At 43.3% G+C, this 25,928-nt stretch overlaps 1 protein-coding gene across 1 annotated transcript; it reads right to left on the reverse strand.

The window, feature by feature from the left end:
* Nucleotides 1–1,446: 1,446 nt before the first annotated feature.
* LOC139368227 (myosin light chain kinase, smooth muscle-like) lies at nt 1,447–22,542 on the reverse strand. The gene is made up of 14 exons (XM_071106891.1): nt 22,078–22,542; nt 16,907–16,942; nt 16,552–16,682; nt 16,168–16,324; nt 15,055–15,366; nt 14,756–14,852; nt 14,200–14,403; nt 13,552–13,769; nt 5,319–5,442; nt 4,802–4,954; nt 4,269–4,398; nt 3,876–3,957; nt 3,568–3,708; nt 1,447–3,037 (listed from the first exon to the last, which is right to left on the reverse strand). Exons 1-14 carry the CDS (start codon nt 22,241–22,243, stop codon nt 2,838–2,840), a joined length of 2,151 nt encoding a protein of 716 aa, XP_070962992.1. The 5' UTR covers nt 22,244–22,542; the 3' UTR covers nt 1,447–2,837.
* Nucleotides 22,543–25,928: the final 3,386 nt, after the last annotated feature.

A 25,928-nucleotide genomic window follows, 5' to 3' on the forward strand; every position in this document is an offset into this window, starting at 1 on the left:
TTAACACACATGGAATCATGTAGTAACCAAAAAAAAAATAATTTGATTGTTGTGATGTCTTCACTATTATTTTACAATGTAGAAAATATTAAAAACAAACCCTTGAATGTGTCCAAACTTTTGACTATTACTGTAAGTATTCACACCCCTGAGTGTGTTAGAATCACCTTTGGCAGAGATTACAGCTGTGAGTTTTTCTGGGTAAGTCTCTAAGCACTTTTCACACCTGGATTGTCTAACATTTCCCCATTTTTATTATTTTCAAATTGGTTGTTGATCATTGCTAGACAACCATTTTCATGTCTTGCCACAGATTTTCAAGCAGATATAAGTCAAAACTGTAACTCGGCCACTCGGGAACATTCACTTTCTTCTTAGTAAGCCACTCCAGTATAGATTTGGCCTTAAGTTTTAGATTATTACTGCTGAAAGGTGAATTCATCTCCCAGTGTATGGTGGAAAGCAGACTGAACCAGGTTTTGCTCTAGGATTTTGCCTGCTTAGCCCCATTTCTTTTTTTTATCCTGAAACTCCCCAGTTTTAAATTATTACAAGCAAACCCATAACATAATGCAGCCAACACAATGCTTGAAAATGGTACTCATATGTTGGGAAAATCCAATACTACTAACACTTTGTATTCAGGACAAAAAGTGAATTGCATTACCACATTTATTTTTTTGCAGTATTACTTGATTTTAGTTGCATGATTTTGAATATTTTTTATTCTGTACATGCTTCCTTTTTCACTGTCAATTAGGTTAGTATTTTGGAGTAACTACAATGTTGTTGATCCATCCTCAGTTTTCCATCTTATCGCAGCCATTATTTTGTAATTGTTTTAAAGTCACTATTGGCCTCATGGTGAAATCCCTGAGTGGTTTCCTTCCTCTCTGGCAACTTAGTTAGGAAGGACACCTGTATCTTTGTCGTGACTGGGTACTATAAATATTAAACTTCCATGAAATCACAAGTGCAATACATCAAAATAAAGCCGCCGTGTCAGATTTCAAAAAGGCTTTACGGTGAAAGTAAACCATGTGATTATCTTATTTTTCCAAAAAACAGCCTGAAACTCTAAAGACTGTTGACATCTAGTGGAAGCCCTAGGAACTGCAATTGGGCATGATTTCACACTATTATAAAAGTGCCAGCCATTGTAATCAGTGGTAGGACGAAATTCTTTTTTGGGGGGATGGTTTGTCCTCGGGGTTTCGCCTGCCATTTCCGTTCTGTTATACTCACAGACAATTATTTCAGCAGTTTCAGAAACTTTAGTGTTTTCTATCCAAATCCACCAATTATATGCATATCCTAGCTTCTGGGCCTGAGTAACAGGCAGTTTACTTTGGGCATGCTTTTCAAAATACGTAAAAATACCACTCCCTATCCCAAAGAAGTTGTAAACACTATAATTGCACACAGTGAGAGTCCAAGAAACTTATGTGACTTGTTAAGCAAAGTTTTATTCCTGAACTTATTTAGGCTTGCTATAACAAAGGGGTTGAAAACTTAAGACATTTCAGCATTTCATTCATTTGTTAACGTTTATAACATAATTCCACTGACATTATGGGGTATTGTGTGTAGGCCAGTGACGACAACAAAAAAATCTACATTTAATCAATTTTAAATTCGGGCTGTGACAACATGTGGAAAAAGTCGAGGGGTTTGGTAAAGCGTTGTACTTTGCTGTTATTGAAAGTTAGTGTATCAAATGAAGTGTCACAACGGAATGTCACAACGGGTGAATGGAAAGTGGTGTGGTTTGACCTTTCTACACCCTCCTTGTGCTTCTAGCTGTGAGAGGCACCATTGAGGAACAGTTTACTGTCTGGAAGTCATGACAAAAATCAACATGCAATAGTGAATTTACCCATCCTTGTGCACTTGTCATTTCTTAGTTTGCCCTTACTATACATTAAGCTTTACTGTGACTTTTTTTTAGACCTCAGTTCAGTCCATTGTGTATTCTATTGTCTTTGAGCCACCCTTGACATCTGTGGACAGTTGAACAATGATTGTATCTCAAGTCTATAGTGGCCTTCTCATCTCTCCTACATCTTGCAATGATCGGAAGTCCTAGGAGATGGGAAAGAAACATGACCGACAGTGGTCAATCTATCCCCGGGTCAAAAAACTGAAAAAGCAACAAAGAAATGGCATGAAAACAGGTCTACAGTATCCTAATGAACACCCTGGAATTTGCTTTCACTGGTTCTTCCACCTCAGAGCAGTTCACAACGATTATACATTTTAGACCAAGGTCACCTTCTAGATTGCATTGTAGTTCAATTGCTAATGAAACTATATTTTGCAGTAGCTTGATAGTAGTTAAGCTAAATTAAAATCTTGATAGTGTTTTCAGCAGTTAATTACTTTTTTTTTGCCATTAAGCTAACTACTACACACTTATTTTGCTAAAATATGGGTGAAGTAGGCCATTTCCTTTCTTTTTCGACATCAGACCTGTCTAATTCTCACTTGAAACATTGTGTAATTTGTCCTAATAAGCACAAAAACATTCTATTAACAAGAGTGATCGGTTCTTGCAATTTGTAGCTTAACTTCTTCCAGTGTGAAGTAATTGGTAGTTTGGTAAACTATCTTTTCAGCGTAGCTTCCCCAACATTGATTGTAGGCTACATCCCGATTCTGCACCCTTCTCCCAAAGTGTGCACTTCCACACTTCCCGTTATGGATTCAACACATTGGATTGGTGTTATCATCGGCTACTAGGGAGTTTCCAGCATTGTTAAATCCATAACGGAAAGTGCACACTTTGGGGAAATGGGTGGAGATTAGGGATCCAGATGTAGTTGTTTTGTGTTTTCAGGCTACAGTTCCACGGTAAGTTTGGCCGAGCACAGCGCCTCCCCTAGGTTGTTGGTAGCTCTGCACTTGTAAACCCCAGTGTCGGCAGGTCCCAGGTCAGTCAGGACCAGCTCACACATGCCGTCGTACTCCACGGTGACCCTCGACGATGACTCCACGGTCTCCTCATCCTTAAACCACACCACCTCCGGCTCGGGGTAGCCTGTGATGGGGAGAGACCAGGGTTAAAATGATGAGTGAAAGGGCGAGCAGGGTTGAAATGTCTCGCCCTGTGGCTTGTCAATGGTGCAAAGGGCAAGTGACGGGGATAGCATTAAAATGGTGAGTGACGGGTTCAAATGACGAGCGACGGAAAACTAAGGTTACAATAACAAGCAACATGAGACCAGGGTTAAAATTAAACTTGAAGTTCACAAGGGTCACCCTGAGCACGCCGATGGGAAGACTGCTTCACTGGAAACAGAGTGCTCTCATTGATCGTGTGTAGCAAATGGGTTTCGAGCAGGGTTGAGGTCAAATCTAACTGAAGTCGCTCAAATTGGAATGATTTGAATTGAAAATTCCAAAATGGAAACACTTTTAAAAATAGCTTATCCTATTCCATTTATTGAGAAGTCATTGGAAATAGATTACATTTTTTGTTCAATTATCGATTGTGTTTACTTCCTGAATTGACTTCAATTCGAATTGGCCCCAACCACTGCTCTTGATTAAGCTTCCAATCAAACATACCTTGGACGCGGCAGGCCAGGCGGGCGGAAGATCCCCGGGGCTGGCTGGTGTCCCTTAGGACCTGCTGGAAGCGGGGTTCGCTCTGCAGCTCCTGATCCAGGGTCTGGATGGCCTGCTCTGCCGCCGGGCTCCAGCTAGCATCTGGGTGGGGGGAGGAGAGAGGGAAAATAATACTGTCATCTTCCAACAATGGTTAGTAAACAGGAGCACACTACCATGGAGCGTACTACTTTTCAGAGGTCGATTTAACATTAAAAAGGCAAACCACTGACATTGAGCCCTGGGTGGTCAATGGATGTGTCTCTTACCCTCCCCAGGGCTGCCAGGAGAATCGGGTCCGTTGGTGAGGTTGGCCATCCTCTGCAGTGCCAGGACAGCCTTGCCTGTTTTCTATAATTATGGAGAGAGATAAAACACCACATCACTGAGAACCAGGCATCTGCCATTTGAATCAATGAGACGCTATTAACAAACCCCTTGTTGGTTCATTCACTGAGTTAGCCTGCTGGCTCAGTCTGTTTGTGCTTTAGCTCACTCATCTCTGTTCATAGTCGTGCCAAAGATGTTTGTATGGCTGGACATGATAACGACTGAAGAGTTGGCTTCAGCACATACCGTATGGGGCCAGGGATGTGTTCATTAGGGCAGAAAACGTTTGAAATGGAATGTGATGTAGAATTGATTTGTGTAAGGTAATATACCTTCCATCTGCGCTTGGCCAAGAAACGTCGAATCTTGTCCTTCTTGAGGGACTTGGTGGGCCGGCGGACCAGAAGGGTAAAAGAGGCCATCCAGGGGTGGGCCAGGGCCTCGTCACACAACAGCCTACACCTGAAGACGGGGTCAAGGTTTGGGGAGGGGCAAGAGCACACCCTTATACGATTTCTCGCATTCAGTTGCAAGCACAACACAGAATAAACTGCTCCAACTCCAGTAGTATATTGTTAGCCATTTCTTTGGATTTATACTCCACTAGATGTACTACATAGAGGCTCTGTGACTTCACCACACGCCGCAGGTCTCCACACAGAATTTTGGTGCGTGTCAGAGGTCGTAATTTAGCAAGTGTCAGTAATGTTTCGCTAAGGAGAACATTTTGGTGGAGAATAAAATCTAGCCTGACAGACTAAACATGCAGGCACGCATGTACACGTGTCCCCAGTGCATAAGACAATATGGATGCCAGCAAGCAGCCATCCAGTCAGCCAACATCTTGACAGTAGGAGACACAAACCTTGTGTCCTTCTTGAGCAGAGAGGTGATGAAGTCTTTAGCCTGGTCCGAGATGTCCTCAAAGCTTTCCTGGTCAAACTCATAGCGGGCGGCCGTCACCAGGCTCAGGGTCTCTGCGTCACTGTTACCTTGGAAGGGCAACTCACCGCTCAGCCTGGGAGGCAGCAGAGAAGCAGGGTCACATTGCCCATTGTTTGTGTTTATTGAACCATTCGTTTGTTATATTTTTATAGCCAGCAGATGGCAGTAAAGGCAAGCTTTACGCCCATTGCCACAAAATAACTTATGCTTCACAATGTTGCAAACTGTCTGATATAAATATATGGTGTACAACAGCCATGTCTCTGTGACGTGTAGAGTCAGCAAATAAAAACTTCTATTCATGGTATTTCTATCTGAAAGGTTTTTGCACCCGTGTGAACGCAACCTAGACATTTTATTCCACAGTGCGCCCTACTGAACACCGGACCCTGGTGTACTTGAATAGAAGCAAGTCGGTGGGCCTGTTCATAACTCACAAGATGAAACAGATGACTCCGATGCTCCACATGTCAGTGGCCAGCCCTACCGGCTCGTAGCTGATCACCTCAGGGGCCACAAAATCAGGCGTCCCATGCATCACCATCAGTGGAGTACCAGGCTCTGGCATTGGAGAGGAAAACAGTTGAAAAACATGCTGGTCAAGGTTATTACATTGATACCGTCCACGTTCCAGGTTCCCTTTAATGCAGTCTCAGAAGACTGTTGTGTCACGTTAATGTGGTATTGTGAGATCTGGTCAATTGCACAGCAAGTCTGTAATAAAGATGACCTGTAACGTGCCCATTGTGGTCAAGATTTTTCATCCATCTCTGTACAGAGCAGATGAAATCACAATGGAACAAACTCAAAGTGAATTTCACATCTAAATACAGTATACTTTACAGTAAAACAATAAAATACATCGACAACAATACGTTAACGGATGGCAGCAAGCGTCTCAAGAGTTATGCTCTCCCAATGTCCAGTAGTCAAATACAAAAATAAAAATGGGTAGTAGATATCAGAATGCAAAAACGAAAAAGGGTAGTTGGTACTGGATAGCAGGTAGTGTAGGGCCCATGCATGCATCTGCTGACAAGCGATGCTAGCCAGTGCAGCTGCAGGATATGTGGACTGCCCTTTCCTGTTTACTGACCTCTGTCCCCCCTGCTGATAGTGTGTGCCTGGCAGAGTACGTGAGCGATGACCAAAGGCTGATGCGTAAGCTTTCTTTTCCGCTCCAGCCTCACTTCACAACTGAGCTCAGGGCATGCCCGCCCCAGCATGCATTTGTAGTCTACTTCTACTGTCATGGAGTTTCATAAAGAAATTGATCGAAACACACAGATGCTAAATCAAGGTGACTTACTAAGATGAGGACCAAGAGCAAGAGAGTGAGTGCGGTGCGGGTCTGTGCCCAAACAGTTCTAGCTTCTACTTTTAAACATCCACCTTTCCAGAAATAAGTCTCTCACTGTTGCCACATGTTATAGACCCCCCTCAGCCCCCAGCTGTTCCCTGGACACCTTATGTGAATTGATTTCCCCCCCCATCTATCTTCAGAGTTCGTACTGTTAGGTAACCTAAACTGGGATATGCTTAACACCCCGACCATCCTACAATCTAAGATAGATGCCTTCAATCTCACTCAAATGATCAAAGAACCTACCAGGTGCAACCCTAAATCTGTAAATACAGGCACCCTCATAGATATCATCCTGACCAACCTGCCCTCCAAATACACCTCTGCTGTCTTCAACCAGGATCTCAGAGATCACTGCCTCATTGCCTGCATCCGTAATGGGTCCGCGGTCAAACGGCCACCCCTCATCACTGTCAAACGCTTCCTAAAACACTTCAGGCCTTTCTAATTGACCTGGCCCGGGTATCCTGGAAGGATATTGACCTCATCCCGTCAGTAGAGGAAACCTGGTTGTTCTTTAAAAGTGCTTTCCTCTCACTCTTAAATAAGCATGCCCGTTCAAAAAATGTAAAACTAAGAACAGATATAGCCCCTGGTTCACTCCTGACCTGGCTGCTCTTGACCAGCACAAAAACATCCTGTGGCGTTCTGCATTAGCATCGAATAGCCCCCGCAATATGCAACTTTTCAGGGAAGTCAGGAACCAATATACACAGTCAGTTAGGAAAGCACAGGCTTTGGGACACCGTAAAGACCATGGAGAATAAGAGCATCCCCTCCCAGCTGCCCACTGCACTGAGGCTAGGAAACACTGTCACCACCGATAAATCTACGATAATCAAGAATTTCAATAAGCATGTTTCAACGCCCGGCCATGCTTTCCACCTGGCTACCCCTACCCCCCTGCAGCAACTTGCCCAAGCCCACCCTCGCTTCTCCTTCAACCAAATCCAGATAGCTGTTGTTCTGAAAGAGCTGTGAAATCTGTACCCCTACAAATCAGCTGGGCTAGACAATCTGGACCCTCTCTTTCTAAAAATATCTGCCACAATTGTTGCAACCCCTATTACTAGCCTGTTCAACCTCTCTTTCGTATTGTCTGAGATCCCTAAAGATTGGAAAGCTGCCGAGATCAACCCCCTCTTCAAAGGGGAGACACTCTAGACCCAAACTGTTACACACCTATATCCATCCTGCCCTGCCTTTCTAAAAAAGCCAAGTTCTCGAAAGCCAAGTTTACAAACAGATCACCGACCATTTCGAATCCCACCGTAACTTCTCTGCTATGCAATCTCGTTTCCGAGCTGGTCATGGGTGCACCTCAGCCACGCTCAAGGTCCTAAAAGATATCATAACCGCCATCGATAAAAGACAGTACTGTGTAGCCGTCTTCATCAACCTGGCCAAGGATTTCAACTCTGTCTCCTTGGTTTCTCAAATGACTGCCTCACCTGGTTCATCAACTACTTCTCAGAGTTCAGTGTGTCAAATCGGAGTGCCTGTTGTCCGGATCTCTGGCAGTCTCTATGAGGGTGCCACAGGGTTCAATTCTCGGGCCGACTCTTTTCTCTGTATACATCAATAATGTCCCTCTTGCTGCTGGTGATGCTCTGATCCACCTCTACGCAGACAACATCATTCTGTATACATCTGGCCCTTCTTTGGACACTGTGTTAACAAACCTCCAAACGAGCTTCAATGCCATACAACACTCCTTCCGTGGCCTCCAACTTCTCTTAAATGCTAGTAAAACTAAATGCATGCTCTTCAACCAATTGCTGCCTGCACCCACCCACCCGCCCGCCCACCCGACTAGCATCACTACTTTGGACGGTTCTGTCTTAGAATATGTGGACAACTACAAATACCTACAGTTGCAGTCAGAAGTTTACATACACTTGGAGTCATTAAAACTCATTTTTCAACCACTCCACAAATTTCTTGTCCTAACCGACTTGCCAAAACCATAGTTTGTTAACATCTACTTTGTGCATGACACAAGTCATTTTTCCAACAATTATTTACAGACAAATTATTTCACTTATAATTCACTGTATCACAAATCCAGTGGCTCAGAAGTTTACATACACTAAGTTGACTGTGCCTTTAAAAAGTTTGGAAATTACTAGAAAATTATGTCATGGCTTTAGAGGCTACTGATGGGCTAATTGACATCATTTGAGTCAATTGGAGGTGTGCCTGTGGATGTATTTCAAGGCCTACCTTGAAACTCAGTGCCTCTTTGCTTGATATCATGGGAAAATCAAAAGAAATCAGCCAAGACCTCAGAAAAAAATGGTAGACCTCCACAAGTCTGGTTCATCCTTGGAAGCAATTTCCAAACGACTGAAGGTACCACGTTAATCTGTACAAACAATAGTACGCAAGTATAAACACCATGGAACCACGCAGCCGTCATACCGCTCAGGAAGGAGACGCGTTCTGTCTCCTAGAAATTAACGTTCTTTGGTGCGAAAAGTGCAAATCAATCCCAGAACAACAGCAAAAGACCTTGTGAAGATTCTTGAGGAAACAGGGACAAGACTATCTATATCCACAGTAAAACAAGTCCTATATCGACATAACCTGAAAGGCCACTCAGCAAGGAAGAAGCCACTGCTCCAAAACCTCCATAAAAAGCCAGACTCTGGTGCCTCCTGGGTGGCGCAGTGGTTAAGGGCAAGGTTGCCAGGTGCACGGTGTTTCCTCCGACACATTGGTGCTGCTGGCTTCCGGGTTGGATGCGCGCTGTGTTAAGAAGCAGTGCGGCTTGGTTGGGTTGCGTATCGGAGGACGCATGACTTTCGACTTTCGTCTCTCCCGAGCCCGTATGGGAGTTGTAGCGATGAGACAAGATAGTAGCTACTAACAATTGGATACCATGAAATTGGGGAGAAAAAAGGGGGTAAAATAAAAAATAAAAAAAATAAAAAAAGCCAGACTACGGTTTGCAACTGCACATGGGGACAAAGATTGTACTTTGTGGAGAAATGTCCTCTGGTCTGATGAAACAAAAATAGAACTGTTTGACCATAATGACCATCGTTATGTTTGGAAGAAACGTTTGCAAGCTGAAGAACACCATTCCAACCGTGAAGCATGGGGGTGGGAGCATCATGTTGTGGGGGTGGTTTGCTGCAGGAGGGACTGGTGCACTTCACAAAATAGATGGCATCATGTGGTAAGGAAAATTATGTGGATATATTGAAGCAACATCTCAAGACATCAGTCAGGAAGTTAAAGCTAAGTCGCAAATGGGTCTTCCAAATGGACAATTACCCCAAGCATACTTCCAAAGTTGTGGCAAAATGGCTTAAGGACAACAAAGTCAAGGTATTGGAGTGGCCATCACAAAGCCCTGACCTCAATCCCATAGAAAATTTGTGGGCAGAACTGAAAAAGCGTGTGCGAGCAAGGAGGCCTACAAACCTAACTCAGTTACACCAGCTCTGTCAGGAGGAATGGGCCAAAATTCAACCAACTTATTGTGGGAAGCTTGTGGAAGGCCACCCAACACTTTTGACCCAAGTTAAACAATTTAAAGGCAATGCTACCAAATAATACTAATTGAGTGTATGTAAACTTCTGACCCACTGGGAAGGTGTTGAAAGAAATAAAAGCTGAAATAAATCATTCTCTCTACTATTATTCTGACATTTCACATTCTTAAATTAAAGTGGTGATCCTAATTGACCTAAAACAGGACATTTTTACTAGGATTAAATGTCAGCGGCGAAGTGGTGTGCAAGCCCCGCTCCATGAGCTAGGATAGGAGTTTCCAACCGCTCAACTCTGCTCACATGCTCTCACATGCCCAAATGGATGCTAATGGAAGGAGCTATAGAAGGACGGGCTCATTGTAATGGCTGGAATGGAATAAATGGAGTGTATCGAACACAAACTTATGGAAACCACCTTTTTTATTTTGTAAATTTCTTTTGTAAATTTTTACCCCTTTTTCTCCCCAATTTCGTGGTGTCCAATTGTTGTAGTAGCTACTATCTTGTCTCATCGCTACAACTTCCGTACGGGCTCGGGAGAGACGAAGGTTGAAAGTCATGCGTCCTCCGATACACAACCCAACCTAGCCGCACTGCTTCTTAACACAGCGCGCATCCAACCCGGAAGCCAGCCGCACCAATGTGTCGGAGGAAACACCGTGCACCTGGCAACCTTGGTTAGCGCGCACTGCGCCCGGCCTGCCACAGGAGTCGCTGGTGCGCGATGAGACAAGGACATCCCTACCGACCAAGCCCTCCCTAACCCGGACGACGCTAGGCCAATTGTGCGTTGCCCCATGGACCTGCCGGTCGCGGCCGGTTACGACAGAGCCTGGGCGCGAACCCAGAGTTTCTGATCGCTGCAGTACAGCGCCCTTAAGCACTGCGCCACCCGGGAGGCCGGAAACCACCTTTGACGCATTTCCATTCATTCCATTCCAGCCATTACAATGAGTCTGTCATATATCTCCTCCCACCAGCCTCCTCTGCGTGTGTCCAAGCTGTTGTCAAAAAATAGCTGTCCAGCTATTTTACAAATCTAGATACAGTGCATTCAGAAAGCATTCAGACCCCTTCACTTTATCCACATTTTGTTACATTGCATCCTTATTATTAAAATGGTTTAAATAAAACAAATGTTCCTCAATCCATACACAATACCCCATAAGGAAAACAGAGTGAGAGCAAAGTGAAAACAGGTTTTGGGGAATGTTTGCAAATTTATTTCAAATTAAAACAGAAAAACTTCATTTGCATGAGTACTCAGACCCTTTGCTATGAGACTTGAAATTGAGCTCAGGTGCATCCTGTTTCCATTGATCATCCTTGAGCTGTTTCTACAAATCCATCTGTGCTAAATTGAATTGATTGGACATAATTTGGAGAGGCACACACCTGTCTATGTAAAGGTCCCACAGTTGACAGTGCGTGTCAGAGCAAAAACCAAGTCACGAGACCAAAGGAATTGACCGTAGAACTCCGAGACAGGATTGTGTTGCTGCACAGATTTGGGGAAGGGTACCAAAAAATGTTTGCAACATTGACGGTCCCCAAGAACACAGTGGCCTCCATTCTTTATTGTAAAACGTTTAGAACCACCAAGACTCTTCCCTGTGCAGTTTCCTTCCTCTCTGGCAACTGAGTTAGGAAGGATGCCTGCATGTTTGTAGTGACTGGGTGTATTGACACACCATCCAAAGTGTAATTAATAACTTCACCATGCTCAAAGGGATAGTCAATGTCATATTTAAACATTTTTACCCATCTACCAATAAGTGTGCCCTTCTTCGCGAGGCATTGGAAAACCTGGTTAAATCTGTGTTTGAAATTCACTGCTCGACTGAGGGACCTTATAGATAATTGAATGTGTAATGTACAGAGATGAGGTAGTCTTTAAAAAAGTCCTGTTGAACACTATTATTGCACACAGAGTGAGTCCATGCAACGCATTATGTGACTTGTTAAGCAAATTTTTACTCCTGATTGCCATTAGAAAGGGGTTGACATTCATACTTTGACTCGAGACATTTCAGCTTTTCATTTTTAATGACACTGAACAAATAGAATGCAACATGGAACAATTTTAAAGATTTTACTGAGTTACAGTTCATATAAGGAAATCAGTCAATTGAAATACATTCATTAGGCCCTAATCTATGGATTTCACATGACTGGGAATATAAATATGCATCTGATGGTCACAGATATGTTAAAAATGTAGGGGCGTGGATCAGAAAACCAGTCAGTATCTGGTGTCCCACTCCTCTTCAATGGCTGTGTGAAGTTGCTGGATATTGGCGCGAACTGGAACACGCTGTCGTACATATTGATCCAGAACATCCCAAACATGCTCAATTGGTGACATGTCTGGTAAGTATGCAGGCCATGGAAGAACTATGACATTTTCAGCATGCGACAGATCTTTGCGACATGGGGCTGTGCATTACCATGCTGAAACATGAGGTGATGGCGATGGATGAATGGCACGACAATTGGCCTCAGGATCTCGTCACGGTATCTCTGTGCATTCAAATTGACATTTATAAAATGGAATTGCGTTCGCTGTCCGTAGTTTATGCCTGCCTTTGCCATAACCCCACCCCCACCATGGAGCACTCTTTTCACAATGTTGACATCAGCAAACCGCTCGCCCACACGTCTGCCATCTGCCCGGTACAGTTGAAAGAGCACACTTCTCCAGCGTGCCAGTGGACATTGAAGGTGAGCATTTTCCCACTCAAGTCAGTTACAATGCCGAACTGCAGTCAGGTCAAGATCCTAGTGAGGACGATGAGCACGCAGATAAGCTTCCCTGAGGCTGTTTCTGACAGCTTGTGCAGAAATTCTTCAGTTGTGCAAACCCCAAGTTACATCAGCTCCAGGTGGCTGGTCTCAGATGATCCCGCTGATGAAGAAGCCGGATGTGGAGTTCCTGGGCTGGTATGGTTACATGTGGTCGGCCTGGTGTGATGAGGCCAGTTAGACGTACTGCCAAATTCTCTATAGCAACTTTGGAAGCGGCTTATGGTAGAGAAATGAACATTAAATTCTCTGGCAACAGCTCTAGTGGACATTCCTTCAGTTAGCATGCCAGTTGCACTCTCCCTCAAATCTTGATACGTCTGTGGCATTGTGTTGCGTGGCACAACTGCACATTTTAGAGTGACCTTTTACTGTCCTCACTGCAAGGTGCACCTGTGTAATGATTATGTTGTTTAATCAACTTTGTGATATGCCACACCTGTCAGGTGGGTGGAATATATTGGTTGCTCACTAACAGGGATGTTAACAAATTGTGCACAAAAAAAGAAATAAGCTTTTTGTGCATATGGAACCTTTCTGGGATGTTTTATTTCAGCTCATGAAACATGGGACCAACACTGTACATGTGATGTTAATGTTTTGGTTTAGTGTAATTTTTAAAACATAATTCCACTTTGACATTATGGGGTATTGTATGTAGGCCAGTGACAAAAAACACCATGTAATCCATTTTAAATTCAGACTGTAAGACAACAAAATATGGAAAAAGTCAAGGGGTGTGATACTTCCTGAAGGCACTGTAGGTCTGTTCTACGCAATATTTATTTTGACCTGATTATGAACGTTCCACAACGCTGTGCCTTACTGGCACATGGCCCTTGTATCTGCAGGACACTATGAAGACCCTTTTTACACTACTGGGTTGAGCTTCAGCCAAGCTGTACTGTGCAAACAAAATATCTGAGCCAGGAAAGTAGCAAAATAACGTTCGGGTCAGCACAATAGTTTGAAAACGCTATTAGTCTCTTCTCCAAACCCACTCACCCAGCTTGGCTGCCAGGCCAAAGTCGATGATCTTAATCCGCGTGCCCGTGGTGTCCACGCACACAATGTTTTCTGGCTTGAGGTCCAAGTGGACAATGTTCTGCCGGTGGATGTACTGCATGCCCTCCAGGAGCTGATGCATGTAGCGTGCGCTGGTAGGCTCCGTGTGCTCAAAGTTGTCGTCCGCGATGCGCTCAAACAGTTCCCCGCCGGCAATGCTAGAGATATAGAAGGTATAAGGAAGACCAAGGTCCTCATGTCAAACCAATCCATAGATCCTGTTGCTCTAGAGGATTGGATAGGCCTCGATGATACAAGCCCATTGTTAGACTGATCCCTTGCATATGCACGTTCAATGTAAACTATGTAGATCTCTCAACAGCCGTGCAGCCTGGTCCCAGATCTGTTTGTGTGGTTTTGCCAAGTCCAAACTTGGCAATGACAACAACCATAGGAGATCTAGGTACCAGGCTACAAGCAGTGGCCCTCAATCCTATCTCCAGAAAAGTGCAGAAGAGAAGAGAAACACACTATAAACATGCACACATATTGACATGCACACATTATATTGTAATGGAAACTCAGTAAAGACATCAATGCAATTGTACTCCTAGAATAATCTTAATGATTGGAACTGGCTGTGCTTACTACTCCATCACCATGATGATTTCGGAGCGGGTGTCATAGGCCCCGAGGCACTGCACCAGCTTGGGGTGGTGGAGGCAGTTCATCAGCTCGATCTCCCTGCGCGCCACAGCCTTCGCCTTGGAGCTATGGGCCCGGTAGAACTTCCCTGCACACACCTGACCTGTCTCCTTGTGACTCAGCCTGAACACCTGGCCAAACTTCCCCCTGTTGAGGTTCCAATAGGCAGTTAGCAGGGTTGTGTTCATTAGGACACACAGTAGCAAAATGTTTTCATGTGTTTTAAAATGGGTCGCCACAGAAAATGAAAATCGACAAGTTCATGGTCATATTCACTAGACGCCAAACAGAAGAAAACTAAACAAAACTGGGAGGGAATACCTGAACTTGTCCAATGAGAACACTCATTGTCACTTTTTGTTTGCTATGATGACCACAAATTAATACAACCCAGATAGTACTTCAGTTTCGGACAGTTTTGTTCCGTTTCATGCCAACTGAACACAACCCAGTTTAGCAATGAGTCAATATACTGAGTGAGTGACCATCTAATGCTTACACTCCCAGCTTCTCATGCACATTGTAATGATCCTTGACTTTGTGCGTGGTGTCAATGGTGACAGTCACATACGATTGGGATTCCTCTTTTGGCTCTCCTTCAAAAGCACAGAATCAAGATTAGTCAACAAGAACTACTGTACAGTATATATGTAGTTGAATTCAACAGAATGTAGATACGAGACATTTAAAGGAAAAACCAATAGACAGAGACAACCAATCAGAACAGCAACTGTTTTAAGATCTAAACTTGTAGTAATCATCAAAGTCACTGTTTGGAGAAAATCAATATCCGCCAACCTCTGGTGTCCATCTTGATACAGTCTGACACCTCACTCGGCTCACTGACACCTGCCAAATTGTAGGCCCGAACGCGAAAGCGGTACTCCCCCAGGGGCTCCAGGACCGAGCGGATCCGGTACGAGGTGTTCTTGCAGCGGGTCGTCACCTCAGTCCAGTCCTCGGGCTTCTCAGTGCCTTCTCGTCTCACCTCCACCACGTAGCCTGTGACGGCAGTGCCCCCGTCGTAGCTGGGCCCCGACCATGACAGGACCAGGGAGCAGGAGGAGAGCTGGGAGACCATGGGACTAGATGCTGGAGGGTGAGGCCGGTCTGAGAAGACAGGGAGACAAACACAGAGACTGTGAGATTACATTTGCTTCCTTTTGAAAGCACTGATCTAACATGACTGGTGTGGTGGATTTGGATTCCTAAGGAAGGATGCCATTTGAAAGCATTGGAACAGGATCCAAGGTAGATGTGGTATAGAATTTGAACAGGGCCCAAGTTAGATGTGGTTTCCTAATACTTGACTTAACTCATTAGTTCAGTCATGTTAGAGCAGTGATGATACCTCAATGTAGGAAAGAAGGAAGGAAGCCATTTAAAACTATTGGAAGAGGGCCCATGGTCAACTTTAGATGGAAGCAATTGAGCTCCGAGAGACCAAATGCATAACCTCTTTTGACGTAGTCGAGGTCAGCAGCTGTGAACTTTTCCTGCTTCACCCTGAACAAGACTATTCAAGATGAAGACACTTTCCCCGACCCGTAGGGTTCGTTGACATTGAGTTTACTAGCAGGACTATTCTTGGAATTGCTACGTGTGAGTAACCATCTCGTCTTGTTCTGTGGTTCTCCAGGAGCAGAATCGAGGCTCATTGGTATTATGTTGTGGTAATGCAATCTATCAGCAATAATTGTCAATTGGGATAAGGCAGGGTCGTATTCATTAGTGTACACTGTAGAAAAATGTTTTGCAACAAAAACCTTAAACAGAGAGGGACAAGCTGGATTTCAGCTAGTCCCTCTCTGTTTCAGTACGTTTTCTTTCATTTGGTGCCTAGTGAATATGACGCTAGTTTAAGGAACGGTTGAAACTTTAGTGATCACGAACATGCCCCAGGATACTCACCGATAACACTGAGGGTGACTGTGTGCTGAGCCAAGCCCCTGCGATTCCGCACCAATATAGTGTATGTACCCGCATCGTCCGGACAAGCCTGAGATATCTCCACACTGCTGTCAGTGTCACTGCTCTCTACACGAGTCCTCGGCCCGCCTGCAACCACCTGCATAGAGGGAGAAGAGGAAGAATAAACCTATTCTTGGACTAAAATGCACTTGAGATTGGTGTTTAATCCAGGACTAGACTTAATCTGAGTCCGGTAAACTGGTCCCAGATGTTTTGACATTTAACTTAATCTGTGAAAAGTTGTACATTTATTTAAAGTATCAACAATAGATATGGTAAAGGAATACAGTCTTATTTCTGACCCCAAACCAATTCAACCCAGACCTGCTCTCTGTTGTAGATCCAGCAGGAAGCCACAGGAACACTGCAGCTCCTGAATGCACAGTGGAGTCTGGCCTGCCCTCCCACCCGCACCTCCAACTGCTCTTGGGGGTCAAGAAACTCCAGCAGGGGACCTGGAAGAGGCAGAGACAACGAGTGGTTAACACTACATCACTGAGCTCAACTCTTTTTTTGCAAAGCATGCAAACTGCCGGTTTGAAGCATATTTCAAGTTGGGTAAAGTTTGACTTGTTCTTGGTACTTTAAGTGTTCACATGCGAATAGGAGGGCCTTTGTCTTGATACTTGTTATTCTAAATCTGACTGGAAGACAAGCAGTTGTCAATGGACCAACTCACCCTTTTCAGTGGAGACTCTTCTCTTTGAGGTGATATCTGAAAAGAAAAGTGTCACATTACATGGGTGATTGATTATGGGAAGATAGCAATTAATATTCAAACTTTTTTTTTGGGGGGGGGGGGGGGGGGTGGAAGATCGCAATTGCCACTTCTCGCATCCTCTCTCCTGTCTCATCGTCTCCTTCTTCTTCTTTGGGATTTGTTTGGCGGATCGCATCCAACTTTTGGGTGCACACATCTAGGGCTGTTACGGTGATTTTACTATTACTGTCACACCGGTGGTCATGCCGGCAGTCAAATTCCATGTGACCGTTTAGTCACGGTAACTATGCTTCTCCAAGCTCTGATGCTACCGATGGTCATTAGTAGCCTTCCAAACGTGCTATCTGCATGGTACTCAGCACTCTATTGTCCCTCTAATCACTCTGACATCAATGCAAATGCGATTGAGCATCTCATCAAACACGTTGCACAGCAATTCAATAGGCTATTCAATTGTATTGAGAAAACAGACTGAAGGCCTCTATTAAAAAGAGGAGGATCCCATCAGCTTTCTATAGGCTAGGCCTACTATATTTATTTCACAACTTTCCTAATATTAAGCACATTGCTTCTCTTTACAACAGGAGTATAGCCTACATGGCTGACATGAAAATGAACCACGGGGAAAAGCATCCTCTATTCACTATTTAAGTGCATAGATGAAGTAAAAATGTTTCTTCTGCCCCTGTTTCGAGACAGGTGAATGATAATGGTCCATTCTAAATCAAAACTAATTTCACACATATATTATTTAGTATATGTAAAGACAAGATTACATCAAGAATAGTCTGATGGGTGACAATATTAGCCCATCACTTGCGAATCAAATCAAATGTAATTTGTCACATGCCCCGAATACATCACCTTACAGTGAAATGCTTACTTACAAGCCCTTAACCAACAATGCAGTTTTAAGAAAAAAAAAGTTTAAGTATTTACTAAAATAAACTGAAGTAATTTTTTTTTTTTTAAGTAGGTGTTCCTTTTGTCCAGGTGGGAAAGGGCAGTGTGGAGTGCAATGGAGATTGCATCATCAATGGATCTGTTGGGGCGGTATGCAATTTGGAGTGGGTCTAGAGTTTCTGGGATAATGGTGTTGATGTGAGCCATGACCAGCCTTTCAAAGCACTTCAAGGCTACAGACGTGAGTGCTATGTGTCGGTAGTAATTTAGGCAGGTTACCTTGATGTTCTTGTGCTCAGGGACTATGGTGGTCTGCTCGAAACATGTTGGTATTACAGACTTGGTCAGGGACAGGTTGACTTGGTCAGGGACAGGTTGAAGACACTTGCCAGTTGGTCAGCTCATGCTCGGAGCACACATCCTGGTAATCCGTCTGGTCTTACATCGGCTACAGAGAGCGTGATCACACAGTCGTCTGGAACAGCTGATATTCTCATGCATGCTTCAGTGTTGCTTGCTTCGAAGCGAGCATAGAAGTTATTTAGCTCGTCTGGTAGGCTCATGTCACTGGGCAGCTCACGGCTGTGCTTACCATTGTAGTCCATAAAAGTTTGCAAACCCTGCCACATCCGACGAGCGTCGGAGCCGGTATAGTACGATTCAATCTTAGCCCTGTATTGACGCTTTGCCTGTTTATGGTTTGTCTGAGGGCATAGCGGGATTTCTTATAAGCGCCCAGATTAGTGTCCCACTCCTTGAAAGCAGCAGCTCTAGCCTTTAGCTCAGTGCGGATGTTGCCTGTTTTCCAGGGCTTCTGGTTGGGATATGTTGGGATATGCCAGTGACTGATGTGGTGTACGCCTCAATGCCATCGGAAGATTCCCAGAACATATTCCAGTCAGTGCTAGCAAAACAGTCCTGTAGCATCTACGTCATCTGACCACTTCCTTATTGAGTGAGTCACTGCTACTTCCTGCTTTAGTTTTTGTTTGTGTTGCAGAAATCAGGAGGATAGAGTCATGGTCAGATTTGCCAAATGCAGGGCGAGGGAGAGCTTTGTACACGTCTCTGTTTGTGGAGTAAGGTGGTCTATAGTTTTTTTCCCCTATTGTTGCACATTTAACATGCTTGTAGAAATGAGGTAAAACAGATTTAAGTTTCCCTGCATTAAAGTCCCCGGCCACTAGGAGCGCCACCTCTGGATGAGCATTTTCTTGTTTGCTTATGGCCTTATACAGCTCGTTGAGTGCCGTCTTAGTGCTCAGCTTAAAGCACGAGACAGCGCATGCTTTTTATCCCAACTTTTTCAAATCAAAGTCACACACTCATGTAGCCTAGCCCGTAGGTCTATATAAGGTTTGTATTTATTATTTATTTTTATTTTACCACGTCAGTTAAGAACAAATTCTTATTTTCAATGACGACCTAGGAACAGTGGGTTAACTGCCTTGTTCAGGGGCAGAATGACAGATTTTTACCTTGTCAGCTCGGGGATTCGGGATTCGATCTTGCAACCTTTCGGTTACAAGTCCAAGTCTAACCACTAGGCTACCTGCCGGCCCTTATCACATCTAAAGTGGCTAATCAACTTCTTAAAATGAAGGACATTAATCCGTTTTACAAGGGGTGTAGAGCCTAACTGACATACATACACAGCAAGTGAGTTTCAAGTTTGGGAAGATCATTTTCACCATAAAAATGCACCTTTATAATAAAAGCATTACATTTGTGGTCACTTTTGAGAATGGTGTTTATACCTGCAAATGTTCCATTTACGCTTATAGCCTACTGCCCTGTGCGCACTGCTGTGCTTATGTGAAAAAATAGCCTAATAGTTTATCAACATTTTAAGCTAAATGTTCTTATTTATCTGTTGCCTCAGCCTCATTTCTTAAAATGTTTTTTGATGCTAGTGATTGTATTAATTTGGGATCTATCCAGTAGTGATTTTAGCATGTCCATTTTGATGGGGCCAACTCCCCCAAAAATTGTGATGATTGCCATCAAAGCCACTACCCAACACAACAGTAAACAATACATTAATTGCACTATAAAGGTGACAAACGGTGCCCACAAACTGTTAGGGCCTACATAAAGTCCCAACAGCAGTCCCAACACCTTACAACTGCTACACCTGGCTATCAGCTGAGCCTTGTCTGGCAGCGAAACAATTCATTCAGCCTCATTTACTGCCATTAAAAAAAAAACATAGCTGATATGGCTGACTTGCTTAAACAAATATATTTTTTACTGATAATTGAGGTGTACAAACTATGGCATAAGGGGACGACGAGCGTATAAGAGGCAATCCGTAATTTTGATTAAGACATTAAAGAGCGAGCTAGGACACACATGGTCAATAGAACCATTTGTTCAGCACTTTTTAAAATGTGCAACCACAGAATTCTGAACGTCGGCCGTTCTTACAGTATTCTCCCTGTACACCAAGTCAGAAGCTTTTAAAATATTTGATGACATTTCTCTAAAATCGGCTATAGGCTAAATGTGCACCACCAAGTCGGAACGTAGGTGAAATTATACCTGTCATGCTGGTATAAAGGATTTGGAGACAGGCGCAGGAATACATCTGGGTTTTTAATAGACCCAAAACAAAACACATATACAAAACACTGGGATGTACCCAAACAAAAGAGCGAGGGTAAACCTCGCAGAACAGGCTAGGACACTGCATACAGAAGGTGACCAATGGTCAGAACAGTAGGCTAAGTTATGAGGGGAAAAGGGACCAAATTATTTGGGTGACTAATTTGGCTACTAACTGCTTACTATACAACATACACTTAGTATTTATTTCTTAGCTGCAGTATACATATCACATAATTTATGCAGCAGGATACAATACATTTTTGTACAACCTTGTTGTGCTGTGTTCACTTGAACAGGAAGGTGGTGTGGCGGTCCTTCATGGGTAAATTTTGTCATCAAACTTCGTCATCAAATTCTGGCATTCTCTGGATTTATGGTGCTTTCAAGACAACTGGGAACTCAGAAAAAAAAAAACAAGGTTGAATCATGACTTTGGTGATCTTCAGGTCGGAGCTCTACAAAGAGCCCTGAGTTCCTGACTTGGATGACCGTTCAAAACGTATTTTCCCAGTCAGAGCTTGTTTCCCCCCTCCGAGTTCCCAGTTGTCTTGAACTCACTGAAGTCAGAGATTTCCCAGTCATTTTGAACGCGGCAGAAGTCATGCTTTTTGATAAATATTAGAAAACGTCTATTATTTTTCTTTGTTTGTTGGGTAGATCAGCTGGGAAAAACAAACAAATGTAATCCTTTTGTAACGATCGTCGTAGGTGGAAGAAGGAGAGGACCAAGGTGCAGTGTGGTACATGGTCATGATCTTTTAATTACACTGAACACTAGAACAAAAACGGAACACACTACCTGTCTGGTAGAGACAGAAAACTACCCAAAACTCAAGGGCGAAACCAGGCTGCCTAAGTATGGTTCTCAATCAGAGACAACGATTGACAGCTGCCTCTGATTGGGAACCATACCAGGCCAAACACATAGAAATACAAACATAGAACAAAACATAGAATGCCCACCCCAACTCACGCACTGACCAACCTAAAATAGAGACTGTAAAAAAAAGGAAAAGGAAAGAAAGGAAAAAAGGAACTAAGGTCAGGACGTAACACCTTTTTAGATTTAAATATAAGGCAGCTTTGCTGGCTTGAACCTCTAAAGAGGTGTTATTTGTTTTACGTCACCAATGTTTTGGCAATAGGCTCATGCATTCAAACATGTAATAATTATAACTGGAATTATTAGAAAATGTTATAAGTGGTTCAGTTGTATAGATACACAAATGCCTTTTAACATGTTGATATTGTCAAATCAACAAAACAAAAAAGAGCTTTCTGGCCATACAGCAAGGTAGGATAATAACAACAAACATCCAGCACTAGTCTAGGGGCTTGCTTACCTCGAGAGTCAGGCAAACACCTCGGAATCATATGCTAATTAGGTTTCGGATGATCATTGAGGGTCAGATGCTTGAGTTCAATCACTGAGATTCACATAGGACCAATGCCCAAAAGTGTCCACATAACTACAAAATGGTGACTAAAATAATTACTACCATTGCCACGATAAAGCACTATGCTGTTTTTAAAGGTCTGAATCCCGTTCTTCAAGAGCCAAAAATATTTGATTGATGACAACAGCAAACTATTTAAAATAGTTCAAACTGATTCCTTACCTGTTGATATGGTTCCCTGCTTGCTGCTACCCCCCCGAGCAGTGTCCCTGTCCTCCAGCTCATTCTTGATCCCCTTCAACACAAACTGCCGAGGGGCGGCAGGCTTAAAATCCATCCGAAAAGTGGACACGAAAGTCTTCTTGGGGCCCATGCTGCCTTTGTCCATCTTTGCCAGGTGAAAATAGCCAAATCTGAAGAGGCAACCATTCAATGTTAAGCATACACAACAAGGTTTCCGATTCGCTGTCTGTCAACAACCCCTTTTTCGCCCTCTCCTCTTATTGGCTGTCTCCTTTTATTTCTTCTTGATTTCTCTCTCTCTCACTCTCATCTCTTTCACTTTCCATCTCTCTGCAAAGCGATGTGTGAAACTCTCTTATGTTCCCTTTGGTTCACAATTCACACCTCATCTGGCATTGCTTTCACACTGGCTACAGCCCACTGGCTAGCTCTCAACCCCAACACAGGAAACCACTATATTTATCAAGTTCAATTATATGGCTAGCCAGTGGACCGCCTCCCACTCCCACAACACAACAGACAGAGAGAAAACAGACTCACACACACACACACACACACACACACGCACGCACGCACGCACGCACACACACCCACACACATACAGCAAAAACAAAGAGAGTTAGAGAGAGACCAAGAGAAAGAGAGGCATGGAGAGAAATGAACAGAGAAAGTTCACCTACTTGGTTATGTCCTTCACCAAACACGGTCACCAAACGCCTCTGCCAAGCACACCGAGCCAACTGTCACAATAAATCACATAGACACAGAACACACAACACAACATACAAAAAAAACTGCCTCGCTGTGCTCCTCTGTGGCATGTTGTTTGGCAATCTCTACGCCACTAATGACATCACAGGAATCTAGGAGAGCAAGTAGGACAGCTTTTTACATTTGTCTAACCCACTGTGTCAAACCACACTACAAATAATAATCTCCACTCTAGCTGAATGAATCTTACAGTTAGGGATTTCTCACAGCGATAGAACGTTGTGGATAGAATTGAGGTATAGGTGATATACGTTCACTTGAATATGTTCACTTGTTTTTGGAAATCCCAATGCAGGCTTGCTGTTTCCGAGAGTGTCTTGTTGTGTCTGTCGTTCACGGTGTGTTCCATGGTTCCAGGGTTTACAGCAGTTTCGCCAGATTGGGCAGTTTTACAAACATTTGTTTTGTCATTGGGCTGGCAAAAAAAATGTTACTTTTTTTGTGCATTGGGCAGGAAAGTGTCAATAGTGTCTGGCAACACTGGTTCACAGTTGTAGTACAGAATGTCCCTCTGCCTGCTAGCTGGGGCCATTGCTAGGTCCATCTTCTCTCATGCATATGTAAAGGACTGTGTGAAGAAGCTGACTTGCCACTCTTATCATTGGAAGGCACATTGTTTACTTCCCCTTATAAATGGTTTGGAGCGTTCATATTTTAAATTGAGTTTTTGTGACAAAATAAGCAAGTATAGTGTAGAGAATCATTGTACAATCAAAACCGCTCTGAAATACATTTTACATAACCAAAAATATTTTATTTTCAGCTGTTTGAAGCTGGTGCACAAAACCGAAAGTAAAAGCCCAAACTAAATTAAAGAACAGGGAGCATAGAAATACCGCCCATAGAAAAGATCTAACCATTTGTAGATGTTAAATGACAATTACAGATCTATAACACACATTTCAATGTGAATTTGGTCAGGTTGCCCGAAAACATATTGCCCCTTTAATGTTTGGTCAAGTCACATTTTGGCCATTTCAGTTTCATATTTGAGTGCAGTAATTTAGGTCTAACCATTTGCAATCCTCCAAGTCCATTGGATGGGCAGGTGCAAATGGACACTCGCTCTAGTCCCATGCACGTCATTCTTTCATAATGGGAGCGTGCGCAGGTGCTCGGCTCATTAGTAATATGCCTACATTGCGTATATTCATTTGTTAAAAGTGTTCCTATTTTGAGATTGAGCCAGGAACGTTTTAAATGTCTACTTAGCCGGGATATGTACATTTGGGTGAATAGAGCTCCATGGGGTATGGTCCACATCTGTACATATGTACCTGTTTCAACGGTGCTCTTTAGTTATCTTCTAGCTCATGTATGTGAGCTGTGTGGAGAGGCTGTTCATAGCCTGAAGGTACTGTATACCCCAACTTGCTGTGGTTATTTTGGCAGGGGAGGCCTGATTGAGGTTTAGGTTTTGATATCAGATTATCAAAACAAATGATATGAGAGTCTGATTCATGGCAGGCCCGCTCAGTCGGCAGGATTGACGAGGGCGGCCTTTTCTGAGCTAAACTGACCAATATGCACCTCCAACAACATGTAAAACCTCACAATTCTGCCCTAAACCAATGGCAAGTTCTCTCAACCAGTGGCATAAGGGATTTTTAGTTAGGTGAGTGTTGATGCCGCCCTGTGATAAGCAGCGCCCACTTTGTCAAAGGCAGGGGCGCCGCTCCAGGGTGCTGTCAGAGAAACACTTCTCTGCGGCTCTCCACCAACGTTCCGTCAACAAAAAAAGAATCTAACGTAATTCATGTAGCAGATAGAGGACATGGTAGAAAGAGTATGTGGCCTTTTCTGCAGCCTACAGGCTGGAGATAAAATGTATGACAATGTAATGTATAAGGGCACAAGGCGAGAGCCACATGCAGACACAGGGGGCAGATAGTTGGAGTCTTAGATGTTTATTAATCCAAAAAGGGGTAGGCAAGAGAATGGTCGTGTACAGGCAAAAGGTCAAAACCAGTTCAGAGTCCAGTAGGTAGCGAAGGGCAGGCATGCTCGAGGTCAGGGCAGGTGGGAATGGAGTCCAGAAAACAGGCAAGGGTCAAAACCGGGAGGACTAGCAAAGAGAAGAAGAAAAAGGAGTACAGGGAAAAAAAACATGCTGGTTGACTTGACAAACATACAGGACAAACTTGCACAGAGAGACAGGAAACACAGGGATAAATACATTGGGGAAAATGAGTGACACCTGGAGGGGGTGGAGACAATCACAAGGACAGGTGAAACAGATCAGGGTGTGACAGTAATGAGACGGATACTTTTTAAATCATGCAGGATTCTCTGATCAAATAGCCTAACCTAAGACACTTTTTTTTTTACCTCATGAAGGTTTCACCGATCAAATAGCCTAACCTAAATTGCGCCCAATCAAATAAAACAATGCATTGTTATCTTAACAACATATCCTAAAAACAGGACAGGTCAAAGTGAAATGGACAATATGGAATGGACAATCCCAACTGTTGTCACCCCATTGTCATGATCAGTGGTTTCAAGTTTGTATCCGTCAGTTTTTAACAAGCTGATCATAGCGAAGAAGAAATTACATCTGCATTTCCTGCAGTGTAAACGTATTGCAAATAGACTCTAGTGATGGGCATTCTGGCTCTTTTGGCTCCCAAACGTCTCTTTAAAAAAAAGTGTATTTTTTCAAGTCAAACCGTTTTGACGATAGTTTGACTATGATTGGTGTTAGAACAATTCAAATGAAATTATTAAATGAAATCATAGTCTACCTTAACCACAATGTGTTTAAAAATGCATTGGTTTGTTATGAAAAATAATGCTATTAAACATTTGCATGTAAAGTATAACTTTTTAATGTTTATAAACAAAGTGCATATAAATCTAACCAATTTAAACGAATACAATCTGAACAGCATAATAGAATATTGCACCATATCAAAGAAAAATAAAAAACAATGATGCAAAACTGCAGCATCCCACTTAAAACATTAAACTGGTCCCTCTTTTCTCTCTGTTCTTTATTGTCATGTTATAACCAGCAGCACACAGCAATGCTGAGCATATTTAGCTTTTATGAGAGATTT

Source organism: Oncorhynchus clarkii, chromosome 16 (assembly GCF_045791955.1).
Source record: "Oncorhynchus clarkii lewisi isolate Uvic-CL-2024 chromosome 16, UVic_Ocla_1.0, whole genome shotgun sequence".
NCBI lineage: Eukaryota > Metazoa > Chordata > Actinopteri > Salmoniformes > Salmonidae > Oncorhynchus > Oncorhynchus clarkii.